The sequence below is a fragment of the Triplophysa dalaica genome, chromosome 7, assembly GCF_015846415.1.
Source record: "Triplophysa dalaica isolate WHDGS20190420 chromosome 7, ASM1584641v1, whole genome shotgun sequence".
Taxonomy (NCBI): Eukaryota; Metazoa; Chordata; class Actinopteri; order Cypriniformes; family Nemacheilidae; genus Triplophysa; species Triplophysa dalaica.
In genome coordinates this window covers 5,785,018-5,801,308 of record NC_079548.1, presented here as the reverse complement: position 1 = coordinate 5,801,308, position 16,291 = coordinate 5,785,018, and the positions used below count along the sequence as shown (strand labels likewise).

The window sequence follows — 16,291 nt, the reverse complement described above, 5'->3', positions numbered from 1 at the left end:
TCTTTACAGCTGATTCAAAGACATAACGCTGACTGTTCTTAAAATTATGTTTATGTCTAAACATTTACACCTTTGTGTAAAGTAGGATTACAAAATCATGAGACCGGAAGTGACTTTAAAAGAAGAGAAGAAGTAATAATAACAAGACTAAGATTAGGACGTTCTTGGACATTTATATTAAATCAGGAAACTGGATTGTGTAACGTTATATTTTGTGGCGAAACTGAAACAGTCGAGCATATTTTATTACAGTGTATATATTGTAAAGAGAGACAGATTCTGGAAAAAGTTACAGACAGATAATATGTCTTTCGAGCTTATATTAGGTAACAAATATACGTTTCTTTGGTTTTCTTTTTCCCCGTGTCACTTCACACTCCAGTTCACTTGGTGGCGGTAAAGCGCCAAAAGTCGTCGTGCCCACCGCCAATAAACCTTACAAAAAGAAAAAGAATGACGCCCTCTATCGGTTGGGCGTAGCAATGGCGGCACGATCGGTTCCGGTGTCTTCCACTGGTCTCGCATTCTGTGTGCAATCCAGTCGTTGATGAGATCAGTGTTTGATACGCGCTCCGAAAAACTGATGCGCATAAAAGATTTGTTAAGGATTCAAATCGTGTTGTATAGCACCACCTGCAGGTTGCAACGACCCGTAGACCACTTGGATACACTTCCGAACATTGCGCTGAAGTCCATTCACTTTAGCGTTACAAGAACACACTCGAAGGTAAATTAATAAAAGTGTCTGCATGCTTTTGATAACACTCCCCCTTTAAATTTTAAAAAGACCCCGAGGGTTCTTGAGGGTCTACTGCGGGAAACGATCTGAGCAACCACAGAGATGCGCGAGTCCGTATTTCATTAGGACGAAACTTTATTCGGATGCAGTGTTTCCATGTGTTGCCACAGCTGCATTAAACTGGTCTGGTTCTTGGGTTGCCAGACATTCATTCAGAGCCACTATGTTAACAAAATGTAAATGATTGTCCAGATGCGTTTTCGTTTTTTTCTATAATTAAATCTACAGATAAGCATTTAACCATTTGGTTTGATTATAAATGTTCTGTTGGTTACATTTTGTTGAAACGTTTGTGTAGTGTTAAAACTAAAACAGAACGTTCAGGAAGTATCAGATATGGTGGTATTTTGTTGTTTAGCCTAAATACACCGGAAATATATATATTTATCATATCACTAATATATATGGGTCAATCACAAATAAGATTTTCAAGAAGAAAAAAAAATATTTTAAGCAAAACAGTTTGAAAATGTATTTTTATGTCCAAAAAAATGTACTGTGTTGATTTATATTGGTTTTACAGCATTTTAGGGAGCATTAATTCATTATTAAACAAGATTTCTGATTTTACCACCCAGAAAATGTCAGGTGGTGCGACCATATATTAATTAAAAATAATATACATTTAATGTATTTAGCACTGAGTATTTTTCCCCTCATATATAAGAAATTTAACATAAAATCATGCCAAAATATTTTATTAAGAATTTTATTCAGAAAATTAACATTTATTTCTCAGTTTTGTTCTCTGTTTGTATGTTCGGACGGTCGCACCACCTGACATTTTTGGTCTTTCAAACACCAAAACTCAAAAAATCTATTGAATTTCAATAATATGAAAAGGGTTTCTTATAAAGGACATATTGTAGATCCATTTGATAAATGACATGTATTTATTCAAATTCTTTTTAGGAAAATAATGAATTTGGACACAAAAAATACATGTCACGTCATTGACCCATATCAACCCGATCGCACCCAATTGCGTATAAATAACACGCTTTTGCATTATCGTCTAATACGTACGCCAAATTGCGATTTTGCGTGCATATGATACGCCAATGAGTGCTTGTACCTGGGTGGAGAGCAGCCATTTTAAAACGTACATGAAGAGGAAACACTGAAATAATTAAAATAATAAGGTTAGGTTTAGGGTTTGGGTTAGGGTAGAGGTTATAATATGCACGGACGCTAACATTAGGTTTAGGGTTTGGGTTAGGGGACAGGGTAATGAGACAAATTGCTGTTTTATATGCAAACGCGCTAATTGGCGTATCATGTGCACGCAAAAAAAGGCGTATTTATGCAAGCAAAATCGCAATTTGGCGTCCTTATTATACGATAATGCACAGCGCGTGTTATTTATACGCAATTGGTGCGAATGGGCTGCCCATATATATATTAACTATGACTAATAAAACGTTGGCAAAGCAGAAATATCTTTCTTCAACTAATATTCTTTGTTGGACTAAGTTGAAACAACATTTTATATTAAGAAAGAAAAAAAAATGGAAACATTAAATTAAGAATTATATTAATTTAAGACAATATATGATACTACAGCATTGCAGAAGCGAAAGAGAAGTGGTTCCCACAACAATTGAATAAACCATATTTTTTAAGATTTTATAAACATAACTTGAATAAAGTATGGCCTAATTTTGGTACTAAATGCATAAGAGCATCACACAATTTTCAATTACGTGGAAGGATGGATTAGCGACTGTTTATTTGATTCAATGCGACGTGCCTGAGTGACTTCGCGGGTTGCTAGATGCAGCAAAGGCAAGCTTCACCTCAGGTAACTGGCGCTAAATAAATATTCTTTTTTTGACCAAATGCATCGACAAAAACATCGAATGTATTCAATGTTTTGTGTTTTGTTGTCTTTAGAAAAGAGCATTAGCAAGTATCTTGAGGGAAGGAGCTCAAACAAGTCAACGGTATTGGTCTTTCTCCTTGTTTATTCATAAAACATGTCATTTTAGAAGCGTTATTATGGCAGTGTGTTTTAGGTTTAATTTTGGCCGAAATGATGCCATGAAGTGAATACTGTCTTTCTCTCATGTAAGCATCGGCCGAATACCGGTTTCAGGGTATACAAAGGTTTGAAAGAGTCAAGGTTTCAAATCCATTATTTTGTATGATACCGTTTCTAAGGTTTGAGCTGTGTTTACACAAAAATACATAATTAAGTCACGTAATGCAATGTTTGATGTTTAGTCCTAATCAATTGGGTATTTGACAAAAAAATATTTTTTGGAAAAAGTATTATATTTTTAAGGCTTTACTTTTTCCTTGTCATATATTTTCAATGAATGATGGTAAAATATAAAATGTATTTGTGTCCAGTTGAAAACTTTTTGTTTGTATACGCATACATTTGAAAATAACACATTTTAGTCTTGTAATTGTAAACCATGACAGTTTTGCTAAAGGTTATCACACCGTCAAAATATCATACCGGTCCATGCCTTCTCATGCTTTATATGCTAATTCTGATGCCAAATTTTAAAACAACTTACTTGAAATGTATGATTTGTTAAACACATTAAATGCATTGTTGGACAGTAAGCGCGATGAATGCATGCTGTGTGTACAAACATAATAAACCCCATCTATGATAAAATCATGCGTCTTGAATCGGGATAGTTCCAAATGGCGCATTTCGGGAAGCGATGAGTTATGTATAGGGTCAGACCGTGATTTCACTCCGGTAGATGTTACAATGTGGAATAAAATAATTGGTTGCAACAATTAAAAAATATTTTAAATTACCTGGGGACCACTCGTCATTTGTAATGCTTGGAGAGGTTGTCTGTGATCTTAAGCCTGTGCAAAAATCGGGATGATATGGTGATATGGTGGGGTCCTTTTTCAAGGTTTTATCCACCGTTTGCGAATAATGGAGGCTGTATTGGAGTGTTTTGGTATTATTTGATATGCATACGTTACCGGGAGTCTCCCGTTTGCTTATTTATCATGGAAGGTCTTATGCAATTTAATCGATCGGTGATCTTTTTTCCCGGTACACGATCACTGGTCACAAATGCAGATAGGTATGGTCATATATCATTAAACGCAATATAACTATAGGCTATACACAGAGGTGGGTAGAGTAGACAAAAATTGTACTCAAGTAAAAGTACTGTTACTTCAGAATAATATGACTCAAGTAAAAGTAAAAAGTAGTCATCCAAATAATTACTTGAGTAAGAGTAAAAAAGTGCTTGGTTAAAAAACTACTCAAGTACTGAGTAACTGTTGAGTAAAGTCTGATTTATTTTTTAACAAGCATTCAATCAGACAGACAAAAATACAAAATAAAAATGTTAAAGCTAATTATAGTTCATCAAATCAATAAAATAAATTAAAATTAATTAATTAGTTAATCACAAAATAGCTTAATTTAAAATAATCCAGGTAAATTCAAGTACTTAAACTCACACACACACAGATATAAGTAAACACTTTGTGACTTTTCGATCGCGCCCACGCCAATCTCTCTCTCTCTCTCTCTCTCTCTCTCTCTCACACACAACATACTAAAGCATTGCAATGCAAACGCAGCCTGCTTCAAAGCTAAAGCGGGACTACAGATTAAGTGTCCCTAAAGAACCCACGTATCTAACAGTAGTTCTGCATTATATTAATTAATTTGCACGCGAGTTTTATTTATTTTTATACCGTGTAAGTTATTCTCTGTGTAAGTTAAATGTATGCACCGAACCGTGACGTCCATACCATTTCGGTTCAATACAAATACATGTACCGTTCCACACATAATATATATAGGAAATGTTTAAGACATATGTAACTTTAAAGACAAACATTCGTCTATCCACAGCAAAAAAAAAAAACATTTTAGAACACTTAGCGCTACATGTTTCCTCAAGTTAGATGTTGAGTTGTTGAATGCTGAAATGTCCGTTTGTTTTGGGAGACACAGAAGACACCGCATAATGTAGCTGCTGTTTCGCACTTTTACTAAGGTAAACATGCTTTCAATATGAGGCCAGGGGTGTTCCTCCTCGGCTGTGTCTGCATTGCCGATGGTTGATTGTGACATTTTTGTTTTGCTACGACTGTAAACTTACCCGTCCCGCCGAACTCCGCTGAGATTGAATATGGTCACGTGACGAGACTGCGCAACTACGTTTGATTGGTGAAACAGAGGCACATGGTAGAGCCTTTGGCAGAAGTCTCACTCTCTGTCAAAATAAAACAATGACGCGTAGAATATCAAAGAGGTCAAAAGAAAAGTAACGAGCTTATTGTAGCCTAATGTAGCGGAGTAAGAGTACAGTTTCTCCTTCACAAATCTACTCAAGTAAAAGTAAAAAGTATAGTGATTTAAAACTACTCCTAGAAGTATAATTTTTTCAAAAACTTACTCAAGTAAATGTAACGGAGTAAATGTAACTCGTTACTACCCACCTCTGGCTATACATACGCAAAGCCTTGCCATCACATTCTGGAAATAAGTCAGTCAATTTGAGTAAAATCATCTTGTGCGTCACATGAAATACTGATGTGGGGAGGGCATTTATAAATCTCAGGAGTTCCAGACAATACTGATACAGTACGAAAACTGTGATGGTGCTAATTTCTAACCTAACTTTAGGTCTCTATACGTATTCACAGAAGCCACCAACCACCAGACCTTTAACTATAGTCTGTCTGTGAAACTGGGCCGTATAATAAAACCTGACACTGCTTCTAGACTAATTCTGTGTACATCTTACATGATGGTCTATCACACCTGGGGCCCAGAGTTTATTACGAAGGCAACTGTATGCACATCAGTGGGGTTTTTATTCTCAAATAGTTTGCACTTCCAGTTCTACTGGGGAAAATATGCAGACCTCTTTTTTCAAATTAAGTTGACATCTTGAAGTTCAAAATCACATTTATGTTTTTATAGTCATGTTGTATAGGCCTATGGGTTTAACTCCTGTGTGCTTTAAAAGTATGCATTGATTTTGTTACAGAAAACTAGGCCTATATGCTTTTTGCTGTGAAGCACAGTATACAGTTGAAAGAAAAATTATGTGAACCCTTTGGGCTTACTTGGATTTCTTCATAAATTGGTCATAAAATGTGTTCTGATCTTCATCTAAGTCACAACAATAGAGAAACACAGTCTGCTTAAACTAATACCGCACAAACATTATACGTTTTCATGTTTTTATTGAACACAACATGTAAACATTCATAGTGCAGGGTGGAAAAAGTATGTGAATCTTTGGGTTTAATAACTGGTTGACCCTCCTTTGGCAGCAATATCTTCAACCAAACGTTTCCTATAGTTGCAGATCAGACCTGCACAACAGTCAGGAGAAATTTTGGACCATTCCTCTTTCCAAAAGTGTTTCAGTTCAGCAATATTCTTGGGATGTCTGGTGTGACAGTAAGCCCAAAGGGTTCACATACTTTTTCTTACAACTGTACATGTATTGTGACTAGGGTGACCACCCGTCCCGCGTAGCGCGTGCGCGCACAGCGTTTGAAGCCCAATTCATGCGTCCCGCAAATTGAGACCGTGTCACGCATAATCAATGCTTGCTCAAAAAAAAGTTGGTCGCTCTATATCCTCGAGCCCCAGACAGCCAAACGAACATTACTTGACAGTTCAGCACGCTACTGTTGCCACACCCACACCTCAGTTGAACTGCTGACTAGGTTGTTCCGTTGTTGTCGTCATGACAGCGCGCGCACATGCACACACTAAGAAGGAACTTTTAGATGCGCGCTCCAATTTGAAAAATGGAGAAAGAGACTGAGTCTGAGCCAGGGGCGATTCTAGGTTTTCAATATAAGGGGGGCTCAGCCTCCAATGAGGATATATAGAGAGAGAGAGAGCCACACTCTAATCACAACATATTGTATACGTTACTTAAAATAAATAATTAAGAAAGAATATGCAGAAAAGAATAAATACAAGTTATTGTTATTCAAATGAATATCACATTAATCGGTTAATCTGCAACATTTATACGTCAAAGTGGAAACAACAGTCACAAATCCATAAAATAAATGTCACAATCAACTGCTGAATCATTATTTAGTAAAAATAACTTAATATGTTTCCCTGCCATTCATTCTGATTAGCACTAGCGCTGTTACTCTCTGCATGACTGTGTGTTCATCTATTACATCCACAATATGTTTTCAATTAATGATAAAAATTCTGAAGCGTCTGAAAAACGACATAGAGCTTCTGTACACTTTTATTTCCTCAGAACTCAGAACATTGAATAACACTGCCGCACCAGCTGATCTACAGTAACTCTGCCCGTCCTCTTTCCAGAGCTGTCAAAACTACCGTCGACTCTCTATAACTATAGCACATCATCATTAATGACACTTTCTATGCGCTACAATATCATCTTGATCGTGGAAGTATGACGTCATTGGTAATTAGTGCTTTCATTTTGCTTGAGGTAATGTTAAAAAAATAGTTAACGAGGGGTGAACGTACATAAAACCTTTAAACAGTGGATGGGAAAGGGTCTTGTATCGCTTCCACATCATATTAAGATCCATTTATAACAAAGAATGGCAAAAATGCAGATGTCATGTTTATGAACACACCTTGTAAAGTTACTCTGCTAATGACGTTAACTCCAATGTGCTACTGTGGAACTGAAGAATGCCCTAAATAACGCAGCCTAACGCCGTTTACTTAATAAGAGTTTTAATGGGGGCTATAAAGCGATCTAGAATTCTTGTACAGATTACATTACACACAATATTTTAGGGGGGCTGAGCTAGAACTTTAGGGGGGCTTTAGCTCCCCTAAAAAGGGCCTAGCAACGCCACTGGTCTGAGCCATTAATTAAAAAGAGAAGGTGTGGGTACAAGAAAGACTGGGAAAATTAAATAGATAAAGTAAATCGTAAGTGGAAGTGCATTTGTCAATTCATTGAATGTTCAAAATATTGTGAATCTTTATTTTAAAAAAATATACATTGGCTGGCCTATTCATGAGTATACATCAGCAATTACACATGTTTAGGGGAATAGGACATTATTAATATGCCATGTAAGGTGGTATGTGCTAGAAATGGCTAAACCACTATCAGTGAGTCTGTCCGGGGGGTGGGGGCACCGCCGGGCCAGGCAGTGTCCCACATTGTCCCTCAGAAACATACCCCTTGTCCCCCCTTGGGCTTATTAGCAGGTGGTCACCCTAATTGTGACGTAACTTGAAATAAGTGGTTAACAGTTACACATTAGATTAGATGATTAGATTCAACTTTATTGTCATTACACATATATAAGTACAGTGTAACGAAATGTAGTTTAGGTCTAACCAGAAGCGCAATTAGCAAGTGCTGGATATACAGTGTGAATAAATACAGAATACAATATTAGGGAAATACTATACAAATGTTCTATAACAATATGACAGGCGGTATGTACTATGGACAATATATACAGAAGGATATATACTGTGAACATTAAGGTACAGGTGGTTATTAACAGATAACAATTTAGACTATACAATAGTGCAAGTGACTTAAGTGTGCATTAATTAAAGACATTAGCTATTAAAGTTACAGTGCAATAGATGAGTACATGCCGTTAATAGAGTTACTGAGTTACTAATACAGTTATTGAAGTTATGGTGAAATAGATGAGTAGATGCAGTTAATAGATTTACTGGGTTACTAATACAGTAATTGAAGTTATGGTGGAATAGATGAAAATACATCTCCTCGTACATTTAGGTATTTCTACATTCATTATTTCTTACTTTATTATTTCAACATGATTTGGCAAATACTGATTTTTATTTCCAAAGCTATCTAGTAGGCATGTAACGGTACACGTATTCGTACTGAACCATCACAAGCTGTCAAGGGGAAAATTCCAAAATTAAGTTATCATTCCTACGCCCTACTCCCTTATTTTAAAGTTTGTAAAATATGATATATAATATATAAACACTAATATAACTTTTCAAAATATAAAATGTAACATTTATTTGCAGGTTTTATGCTTAAGTTATACCATTAAAACAGCGACATCTGCTGATGGACAAAATGCTGCATTGTTTCAGGAACATGCCAGGTGAAGATAATGAGGAAATAACATCGCTTCAAAGTGCATTCCAAACGTCAACATAATGCACAAAATGCATTGTTCACTCCAAAGTCTTAACTCCGAGGGCTCTGTCCTTCGAAGGAGTAGGGCATTGGAATGATGACTAAATTTGGAATGTTGCCTGTGATGGTTCGGTACGAATACATGTACGGTTACACTCCAACTTTCTAGGACAGGTCGTGTGCAAATTTGGATACAGGTTGAGAATCAACCAACTCTCAGCTGAACTTAAGACAGCGGTTCTAAAACGGAAAAACTCAGACCCTGAGACTCTGAATTGGCAACCAATTTAAAAAATCAATATTTTAAACTTTTTGTTAAAATACTTTATGAAGATTTGTTGTTAATGTGAAAATGTATTTATTTTTTCAGGTCTGTTCCACCACACAGTGATGTTCAGTGAAGCCGGGCACAAGAAAATACAGGAGTAATTCCTAAAATCCTGCAAACAACGGGGCCTCTGAAAGTGAATGAAGTTGAGTCTTCAGTGTCAGAAACATCAGAAGCTTTTAATGCTAGAAATGTCTTCTAGTAGTGTGCAGAAGAACAATATTTTCTCTCCAAAAGCAAACCGCAGTACCAAAGGAGGCAAGTCTTTCACCTGCCCTCATTGTGGAAAGTGTTTCAAACACATAGGTCATTTTGAGGACCACATGAAAGTTCACACTGGAGAGCGCCCATTCACATGTTCTCAGTGTGGAAAGGGTTTTAAACGCAGATGTCATTTTGTGGAGCACATGAAAGTTCACACCGGATCACGGCCATTCACATGTACTCAGTGTGGAAATTGTTTCAAACGCAAAAGTCATTTTGAGGAACACATGAAAATTCACACTGGAGAGCGCCCATTCACGTGTTCTCAGTGTGGAAAGGGTTTCAAACGCAGATGTCATTTTAAGGACCACATGAGAATTCACACTGGAGAGCACCCATACAGGTGTCCTCAGTGTGAAAAGAGTTTTAAACACAAAAATCATCTTGAGGACCACATAAGAATTCATACTGGAGAGCGCCCGTTCACATGTCCTCAGTGTGAAAAGAGTTTCAAACAGAAAAATCATCTTGATGACCACATAAGAATTCACACTGGAGAGCGCCCGTTCACATGTCCTCAGTGTGAAAAGAGTTTCACACAGAAAAATCATCTTAAGAATCATATGAGAATTCACACTGGAGAACCAACACAGTCTCACCAGAGTTTATGAAGTCGTGCTGAGGGACATGATTTCCCCCCTTTCTTTCTCAATGTACACAAATCATTAAATGCTAAATTTCGTGCCTATGCCATGAACTGCCTCAGACTTTCAAACAGATATTAAATCTTGAGGGGACATACGTAAAATCACACAGAATTTTCAGAAAACAAGTCTTGAGATGCACCTGTGTACACACACTGGAGAGCGTCCATGAACATGTGTTCATTTGAATTTGATGGTGAAGATGGTGACATTATTTCTTCACTGTTCCTTGTTTAGCTAATGTATATTTGTGAGGGTCCTCAGTAACATGGTGAACAGCCATTACAACCCACTTGTTGTTGACATTTTACTGTTCCTCACATAACATATTCTGCTTGTAAAAATGCTATTACAGATATCAAGAAATTTTTTAATTTTCATAAAAATCATATTCATGTGGGAAATAGAAATGAGTGGCGGCAAGGACAAGGAAACTGTATTCCTTCAACATACTATGATTTAGGAAATACCCCTTATAATTTCCAATAATGTGTAAGACAGGTAGAATGCAAGTGGTTATGCAGGATCAGAGTTTATAGGATGAACTTAAGTCAGCTGTTCTTTAACTGAAAACTCAGACTATGCGGCCCAATTTGCATATTATGTGTCCTAATTAGAATTTTAACTTTATTGACACCTTTTTTTAAGAAGCTAATAAGTTAAAAGTTGTATTTATTTATTTTGCAGACCTGTTCCACCATACCACACAGTGACGTTCAGTGAAGCCATTAACAAGTAACCGAACACTTCATTCAAAAGTACCAGTAGAGCAAATCCAGTGTGACAGTTTAAAAAAAAAACTTAAATGAAAGTTGGAGACATGATTGAGCCAACCCCCTGCAGAATGCAACATGAAGATATTGACAAACAAATAGGTTGGTGTCTATTCATGATTTGTCCAAAATGGGAACGTTTCAAATAAAATTATATTTAATATTTTAAGTAAGGCATTGATAAAATGCATTATTTTCATTTTTCATTAATTTTAGGTCATAGGAGTTCTATATAGAATCTTACAATGTATCTTAGATTTTTTTTTGATGGGTGTGTGAGTGAATTTTTGTTTGTTTTATTTTAGATATGTTAAATGAAGAAAGTGATGAAATGAATGAAGAGGAGAAACAACAGGGTCAGACACCTCAGAAATTAATAGCTTTCACCTGCCCTCAGTGTGAAAAGTGTTTCAAACGTGGAAATAGTTTTAAACGCAGAAGTCATTTTGACGACCACATGAGAATACACACTGGAGAGCGTCCATACACATGTACTCAGTGTGGAAAGAGTTTTAAACAGAAAACAAGTCTTGAGATGCACATGAGAATTCACACTGGAGAGCGCCCATACACGTGTCCTCAGTGTGAAAAGGGTTTCAAACACAAAAATCATCTTGAGGACCACATAAGAATTCACACTGGAGAGCGCCCATACACATGTCCTCAGTGTAAAAAGAGTTTCACACAGAAAAATCATCTTAAGGTGCACGTGAAAATTCACACTGGAGAACCAACACATTCTTACCAGAGTTCGTGACATTGTCACCAACTATAATCCATCAATTCATGTTAATGGACACAAATATCTGTTTCGTGTCAGTCAGCGCAACTTTCAGTCCATCGTATTTTAATGCGTTGTATCTTTAATTTGTATAAATATTTATCAATAGAATAGGAATTTCTACCTATTTTACTATTCTGCTTGTAAAAATGCGAAGATATCAAGAAAAAGTTTTTTACAGTCAAAATTAAATTTTAGATAAATCGTTAACCGTATACCAGTATAATGTGCACAATTACAAAGAGATAAATGAATTTTTTTTTTTTTTTTTTATGTTTCTAAAAAAACTTAGCCATACCTGTTCAATTTAATATTTAAATAATATATCTGCAAGGTATTATTTTAATTAAATATTTGAAAAAAATAAAATGAACAAGGTTATTAAACAAGATTTCATTTTTGTATAGATACACCTGTCAGTCGTGCTTATCTCATATTTCCCTCAGCATAATAAATCCATTTCTCCGACCTAAAGAGACCTTGTCTCTTTTTGACTGGGGTCAAGTGAGAGGGCGCGTGCATATTCATTATTACGGTAATATCAGGTCCACGAACGAGTATGCCGCTCTCATCACTGTATTTACGGTAATATCAGCAACACTATAGAAGCCGCGCTAATAGGGCGGATTTTTTGCTCAGCAATGTTTGAGGTAAAAGCATAAGAACATGTCATGTTTTCATGGTCTTTTTACTGTTATATTTGAGACTTAATCATGGTCGTATGTTTATCAATTGTATTTATCTTTAAAGACCTCTTCAAGCCATATGTAGTAGATAGGCCTACATAATGGCTAGGCTAAGTTACTCAAGTTTAACTGTGTAGACTATTTGATGAATATACAAGTTACTTTAATACTATTTATGAAGTGTAACTCTGAAAGCACGTGTTGCTTTTGTCCAAAATGCTCGTAGTATTCTTCCTTTTTACTGGGCAAAAATATGCAGACCTCTTTTCGGGGGTTATTGCCATGGTGATTTGTAATATGGCAGCTTCATTGATGTGCTCACCCCATGTTGTGTCCCTTTTTGCATACTTAGAATATGCCCTTAAAGTATGTATTGTGTCATTTTATTATTTTAACAGGAAACACTTTATTTTACGGTGCCCTTGTCACACGTTACATGTATTTACTATAAATTGTGCGTAATTACATGTAAAAAACCTGTACCAAACCCTAATCCTAACCCTATAGTAACTACATGAAAAAAAACTGGAGACACAGTCATATGTAAAATTCAGTGGACGTTAATTATTGAAGATTATTCATTTAAATTAATATGTCAAAAGCAGGCTTTTAAGAAAAAAGTGTCAAGTAATGGGAGGCCTGTGCCCCCGGAGAAATGTGAAGATACGCCCATGCTTTAAAGCACATTTTGAAGTTGTTGAATTATGCTTTGAAGCATATTTAGAGAAGTTATTCTCTTGTTTAACATGATTCTAATATTTGATACTTACACAAGGTAAGGGCACAGTCCTTTACAAAAAGATGTAATCTTATCATATGTAGCTTTGCACCCTGCTTGCATCTAGAATGATTTTGATCAGTATTTTATTGTTATCAGAGGGCTCTCTCAACTTATATCTTACATTTTGCTTTTCGTAATATTGTTCATATCATTATCAGAGCTATATTGTAACGACCGAAATCAATAACTATATTTTGATATAAATTTTGGTCATATCGTCCAGCCCTAATTTGGGACATAATCATTTTAATTTCCAATAATGAAGGGTGAGGGTCGTCTACTAAGCAGTGGATTGAACTTAAGTCAGCTGTTATTAAACGGAAAGCTCAGACCCTGCGACCCAATTTGCGTACTATCTATCCCAAATAATATTAATTTAACTTTTATGTTTAAAATATTTTGTGAGGAGATGTTTATATGAAAATGTATTTATTTATTTTGGCAGGTCTGTTCCACCATATCACACAGAGATGTTCACTGAAGCCATGAATGAAGTTGAGGAGAAACATCCGTGTCAGAAAACTCAAAATCTTGAAAGGCTAGAAATGTCTTCAAGTAGTGGGGACAAAAACAAGATATTCTCTACAAAAAGAAAGCAAAGAAGAGAAACAGGCGAGCCTTTCACCTGCCCTCAATGTGGAAAGTGTTTCAAACGCAAAAGTCAACTTGAGTGCCACATAAGAGTTCACACTGGAGAACGACCAAACGTATGTCCTCAGTGTGGAAAGAATTTCACAGATAAATCAAATCTTGTGGCACATATGAGAATTCACACTGGAGAACGGCCATACATATGTTCTCAGTGTACAAAGAGTTTTAAACAGAAATCAACGCTTAAGGTGCACATGAGAATTCACTCTGAAGAGTGCCCATACAGATGTCATCAGTGTGGAAAGGGTTTTAAACAGAAAAATAATCTTGAGCTGCATATGAGGACTCACACTGGAGAGCGCCCATACACGTGTCCTCAGTGTGGAAAGGGTTTCAAACGCAAATCAACGCTTGATATCCATGTGAGAATTCACACTGGAGAGTGTCCATACGTATGTCCTCAGACTGGAAAAAGTTTTAAACAGAAATCAAATCTTGAGAAACATAGGAGAATTTACAATGGAGAGCGCCCATTTGTATGTCCTCAGTGTGGAAAGAGTTTCATAGAGAAATCAGCGCTTAAGGTGCACACGAGAGCTCACATTGAATAGCACACTTACACATGTCCTCAGCGTGAAAAGAGTTACAAGTATTCACACTGGCAATCGCCTATATGCATGCTTTCAATGTGAAGTGCCCATGAACATGACTTCAATGTGGAAAGAGTTTTCACCTTAAAATTTCACCTCAACTGGATTTAGGTCTGGGGAACGTGAGGGCCAGTCAATGGCATCAATGCCTTCATAGTTCAGAAACTGCCAACAGACACGAGGTTGGGCATTATCATGCACCAGGCAGGCACTGCACCAGTGTGGAAAGAGTTTCAGTAGGAAATCAACGTGTGAGGACCGTATGAGAATTCACACTAGAGAGCTCCCATAAGTATGTCGTCAGTGTGGAAAGAGTTTCCAGGACTGAGCCTTGGGACCCCTGATTTGAACATCATTATTTCCTATTTTTTAGGATTTTATGATTGTGTACCTTTGATCCAAAAAAAGGGACTATAATGATCCCAGCAGAAGGGTGGATTTCAGGAACAGAAAATTTTATGAACCTTAAAAACTGGGCAAAAATACAACATCATATAATATACACACAGACATAATATTTTTATTTTTCTCTTTATAAGTTTAACTGTTAAAGTAAAAATTTGAAATAGACACCTTATAAGCTTTTCAGTAGCCGACAGCAGAGACGAATGATTTTGTCAGCATGAAATAATCGCAATTTAAAGTGCTTTTATGACTGATTGTAAACTACACTGGTAACCATTATTGATGCCAGTCAAGAAAAATATTTGTGGGTGAGCGCAAAGTCTCTTGTGTAAACAAAATGCACTTTTTTACATTTACATGCATTTGGCAAACGCTTTTATCCAAAGCGACTCACATTGCATTATCCTATACATTTGTGTCTAAGTATGTGCAATCCTCTGGGATCAAACCCACGACCTCGCATTGTTAACACATTGTTCTTACCACTTAGCTACATGAAACCTGAGTATAAGCAAAAGCATTGAAATATATATATATTTCTTGTATCCCATCTCATGTTTATCCATCACTATGTCCCTTTAGGCCTACCAAGCACTAATCAAATCACTTTTATTGTCACAGCACAAGTGCTTTGGTGAGTGAAATTCTTGAGAGCGTGCTCGAGAAAGTTCTGAAAGAAATTTACATAGGCTGTACTATTTACATACATATAGACTTATACAGATGACAGTGTGCAATATACACATACATATACTCAGTACACAAAGTGTATTATTAGACATACTAACAGTTATCAACACACATTATTCACCATATGTATACATTCTGCAACATGTACACACAATAAAATGTGAAGGTGCAGCAGATTATGGATATGCGAATGTCATGGATGTGCATTGGATGGTATCCAGTGGTAGCAGATAGATGGTTGTATTAGTGCAGTGTGTACCTGTAGTTCAGTTTGAATTGTGTTAGAGTTAAAGTGCAGTGTATGGCATACTGTTAAGTGGGAGTATTGTGTAGGGCAGGGCTATTCAAATCTTACCCTGGAGGGCCGGAGCACTGCAGAGTTTTGCTCCAGCCCTGATCAAACACACCTGAGCAAGCTAATCAAGCTGTTCAGTATCGCTAGAAAATCACAGGTGTGCAAGTTTGATCAGGGTTGGATCTAAACTCTGCAGTGCTCCGGCCCTCCAGGGTAAGATTTGAATAGCCCTGTGTTAGATCTTACTGTTCATTAGCATGATAGCCTGAGGGCTAGTTAAGTGTATATCTGGATCAGGGTGATCCAATCCGGTTTTGCTTTGAAAAACCAGCACAAAAGTAAAATGGATTATCTGATCATGTTTAGCGGATCATTCTGATCCAGATTAAACTGTAAAAACTAGAGATAAAAAGTGTTCTTTATCGTTTCATTGAGCCCAGATAAATCTGCTGGTAAAGGCAACACATTTCATTCACTTCAAGAAGGAAATTTT

The 16,291-nt window shown here is 36.5% G+C and overlaps 2 protein-coding genes across 3 annotated transcripts; both read left to right on the top strand.

Moving 5' to 3' along the window:
* Positions 1–494: 494 nt before the first annotated feature.
* LOC130426580 (gastrula zinc finger protein XlCGF49.1-like) lies at positions 495–11,886 on the top strand. 2 transcript variants are annotated; one of them, XR_008907197.1, is made up of 3 exons: positions 495–727; positions 9,281–11,021; positions 11,225–11,886. XR_008907197.1 is itself a non-coding variant. In XM_056753436.1 (2 exons), the coding sequence occupies exons 1-2, from the start codon at positions 10,952–10,954 to the stop codon at positions 11,674–11,676; spliced, it is 522 nt and encodes a 173-aa protein (XP_056609414.1). In that variant the 5' UTR covers positions 10,111–10,951; the 3' UTR covers positions 11,677–11,886. The 2 variants fall into 2 exon arrangements, 1 of the variants encoding a protein (XP_056609414.1); XM_056753436.1 differs by lacking the exon at positions 495–727 and having other exon boundaries at positions 10,111–11,021.
* Positions 11,887–12,294: 408 nt separating this feature from the next.
* LOC130426582 (zinc finger protein 239-like) lies at positions 12,295–15,497 on the top strand. The gene is made up of 2 exons (XM_056753438.1): positions 12,295–12,350; positions 13,613–15,497. Exon 2 carries the CDS (start codon positions 13,638–13,640, stop codon positions 14,367–14,369), a length of 732 nt encoding a protein of 243 aa, XP_056609416.1. The 5' UTR covers positions 12,295–12,350; positions 13,613–13,637; the 3' UTR covers positions 14,370–15,497.
* Positions 15,498–16,291: the final 794 nt, after the last annotated feature.